Genomic DNA, 3195 nt, shown 5'->3' on the forward strand with positions numbered 1-3195 from the left:
CGTATTATTTAAATAAATAAATTATCCCATCATTATTATTCACTATACTACCCATTTACACCTGAGCTAATTTACATTGACTCCACCCACTATTTTACATATTGATGTCACACCCGCTCCATCATCACACCACGCTGAGGTGTTCAGTTAATGAACATTATTCCAGCTCTGATCTGATCTCACACTCTTTAATCAGATCTGCTCCCACGAGTGTGTGTTTCTCGTTTCTCTCCTCAGCACGAGTGTGTGACGACGTGCTGCTGCGCTGTCAGAACGGTGGAGTGTGTGTTCAGCACCAGAGCTGCGTCTGTCCTCCGGGATTCTCAGGGCTTTTGTGTGAAACAGAGCGATGCCGTGGCGGCCGGTCCTGTGAGGAGCTTCCGTCAGGACGAGACCGTCTCCATCTCTCAGCTCTCGCTCTCTTTTATTCACTTGCTTTCTCGCTCTGCTCTTTCTTCTGTGTCTAAGTGAAGGACAGAGACACATTTACACTCAGCCAGAGGATGAAGGACAAAACATATGCGCACACACACACACACACAGACACACACACACACACACAGTGCAGGCTGTAGGTGTGCAAGCAGCTGTTTGTAAGACAATAAAAGCAGAAATTATTTAAATTTAAGAAAATAATACTAATATACAATAAGTACATGATCTTATCAATTCTCATTCAGCATGATTTTAGCCACGCCCCCTCTGACATCATCAGTAGGTACGATTTATTTAACACCACACGGCTCAGACTTAGGTCTGTCACCACACACTAGGACACACACACCAGAACACACACTAGGACACACACACACCAGAACACACACTAGGACACACACACACCAGAACACACACTAGGACACACACACCAGAACACACACACACAACAGAACACACACTAGGACACACACACACAACAGAACACACACTAGGACACACACATCAGAACACACACTAGGACACACACACCAGAACACACACACACCAGAACACACACTAGGACACACACACATCAGAACACACACGCAACAGAACACACACTAGGACACACACACATCAGAACACACACAACAGAACACATACTAGGACACACACACATTAGAACACACACACAACAGAACACACATTAGGACACACAACAGAACACACACTAGGACACACATACATCAGAACACACAACAGAACACACACTAGGACACACACACCAGAACACACACACACAACAGAACACACACTAGGACACACACACATCAGAACACACACACAACAGAACACACACTAGGACACACACACATCAGAACACACACACAACAGAACACACACTAGGACACACACACAACAGAACACACACTAGGACACACACACCAGAACACACACACACATCAGAACACACACACACAACAGAACACATACTAGGACACACACACACCAGCACACACACACACACCAGAACACACACTAGGACACACACACACAACAGAGTCCAGGTTTATGACATCACTGCACACACAGGAGACATTATGTGTTTGGCTTCCAAACCTTCCACCGTTAGTGTGTGTTTATACACCGATCCTCAGTCCACAGGTTGGTCAGTTTCTGTTGAACAGAACTTTTGTAATGGAAGCGTTCCAAGAAGAGACTTTAACTGTGGAGCAAGAACAACAGAACACACACACACACACACACACACACACACACACATATATATATATATATGTATATATAAACAATAAGAACAACAACAATAATAATAATAATAATGTTGCACAATAATGTGAGATTAGGTATTGAACAGAAGAAAACAAAAACAGAACATGATGTTAATGTGAACTTTAAGGGGATAAAATGGACAGAGTTGTACATTTTTATGTAAAAAAAAAATCAACAGTAAATATGAATTTTGTATTTGTGTAAATGATATAAAACCCCAGCTGACTGACACACGCCCTGCGCCCCAGTGTTGTACTGTTACAGGGAATGCTACTGACTAATGGAGCTGAAACTCGTCTGTGAGCCTGTGTTATGACTCTAAGTGGATAAATCCTGAGGTTTCGCTTTATTCCTCACTCGCTCACTGCACTTGCTTGTTTGCTTATTTTCGCTCCACGTAATTAAAGCGTAGCAGTCATTAGCTTTGTTTTCACAGATGAACGAGAACTCATATGAAAGCTGAATGTAGTAAAATATTAAAAAAATAAATACATTTTCAACACATTGTGTAGTTACTTTAATGAGGGACATGAAATAAACATGACATAGCTGATCTGTACAGGTTTATATCAGCAGTGTGTGAGAGAGAAAGAGAGAGAGTGTGTGTGTGCGTGTGTGAGAGAGAGAGAAAGAGAGAGAGTGTGTGTGAAAGAAAGAGAGAGAGTGCGTGTGTGTGAGAGAGAGAGAGAGTGTGTGTGTGTGAGAGAGAGAAAGAGAGAGAGTGAGAGTGTGTGTGCATGTGTGTGTGAGAGAGAAAGAGTGTGTGTGTGAGAGAGTGTGTGTGCGTGCGTGTGTGTGTGAGAGAGAGTGCGTGTGTGTGTAAGAGAGAGAGAGTGTGTGTGTATGTGTGTGTGTTACTAATAAGATGAGGACGTCTGCATTAATCAGGAAGGATTAGGATCCAAATGGAAAATGAAATCATTATTAATCTGATGTTTGCTCTCAACTTTAATCACAAAACAAAACACATTAAATCAAACATAAGCAGAGGATAGATGATGGTGAAGAAGATGATGGTGAAGAAGATGATGGTGAAGAAGATGATGGTGAAGACGATGATGGCAAAGAAGATGATGTCATCCAGGAGGATGTTGACATTTTTACCCTTTACTGTCTCCTGTTTCAGCTCAGAGCAGCGGAGCTCCAACTGCTGCTCACTGACATATTTATTTGATCTCATTTGAGAAATAAATAAGTGAAGAATTATTAAGAACATTTTTATTCTCTGTTTAACTGAAAGGTGATGATTTCTGAAACTGTTTCATCTGCACTGGATATTTGTCACATTTTGTAAAATTGTGTGTGTGTGTGTGTGTGTGAGAGAGAGAGAGAGAGAGAGAGAGACAGAGAGAGACAGAGAGAGAGAGACAGAGAGAAAGGGAGAGAGAGACAGAGAGAGAGAGCACCTGCCTCGAATTGTGGAAAAAACAGTAACAAGCTGGAGGAGTTTTGCTGAGTCAGAAAAATGAGTCATTAACAACAGCACAA

At 42.0% G+C, this 3195-nt stretch overlaps 1 protein-coding gene across 2 annotated transcripts in view; it reads left to right on the forward strand.

The window, feature by feature from the left end:
• LOC113663251 (netrin-G1) overlaps positions 1 to 887 on the forward strand; it is a 26905-nt gene extending 26018 nt beyond the window's left edge. For both annotated transcript variants that reach the window (XM_047806157.1, XM_047806158.1), the window contains exon 7: positions 238 to 887. In XM_047806157.1, coding sequence (XP_047662113.1) covers positions 238 to 467 — 230 coding nt within the window. In that variant the 3' untranslated portion in view covers positions 468 to 887. The remainder of the gene's footprint in view (positions 1 to 237) is intronic.
• The last annotated feature ends 2308 nt before the right edge of the window (positions 888 to 3195 follow it).

This window comes from Tachysurus fulvidraco, chromosome 22, assembly GCF_022655615.1.
Source record: "Tachysurus fulvidraco isolate hzauxx_2018 chromosome 22, HZAU_PFXX_2.0, whole genome shotgun sequence".
NCBI classification, from domain to species: Eukaryota; Metazoa; Chordata; class Actinopteri; order Siluriformes; family Bagridae; genus Tachysurus; species Tachysurus fulvidraco.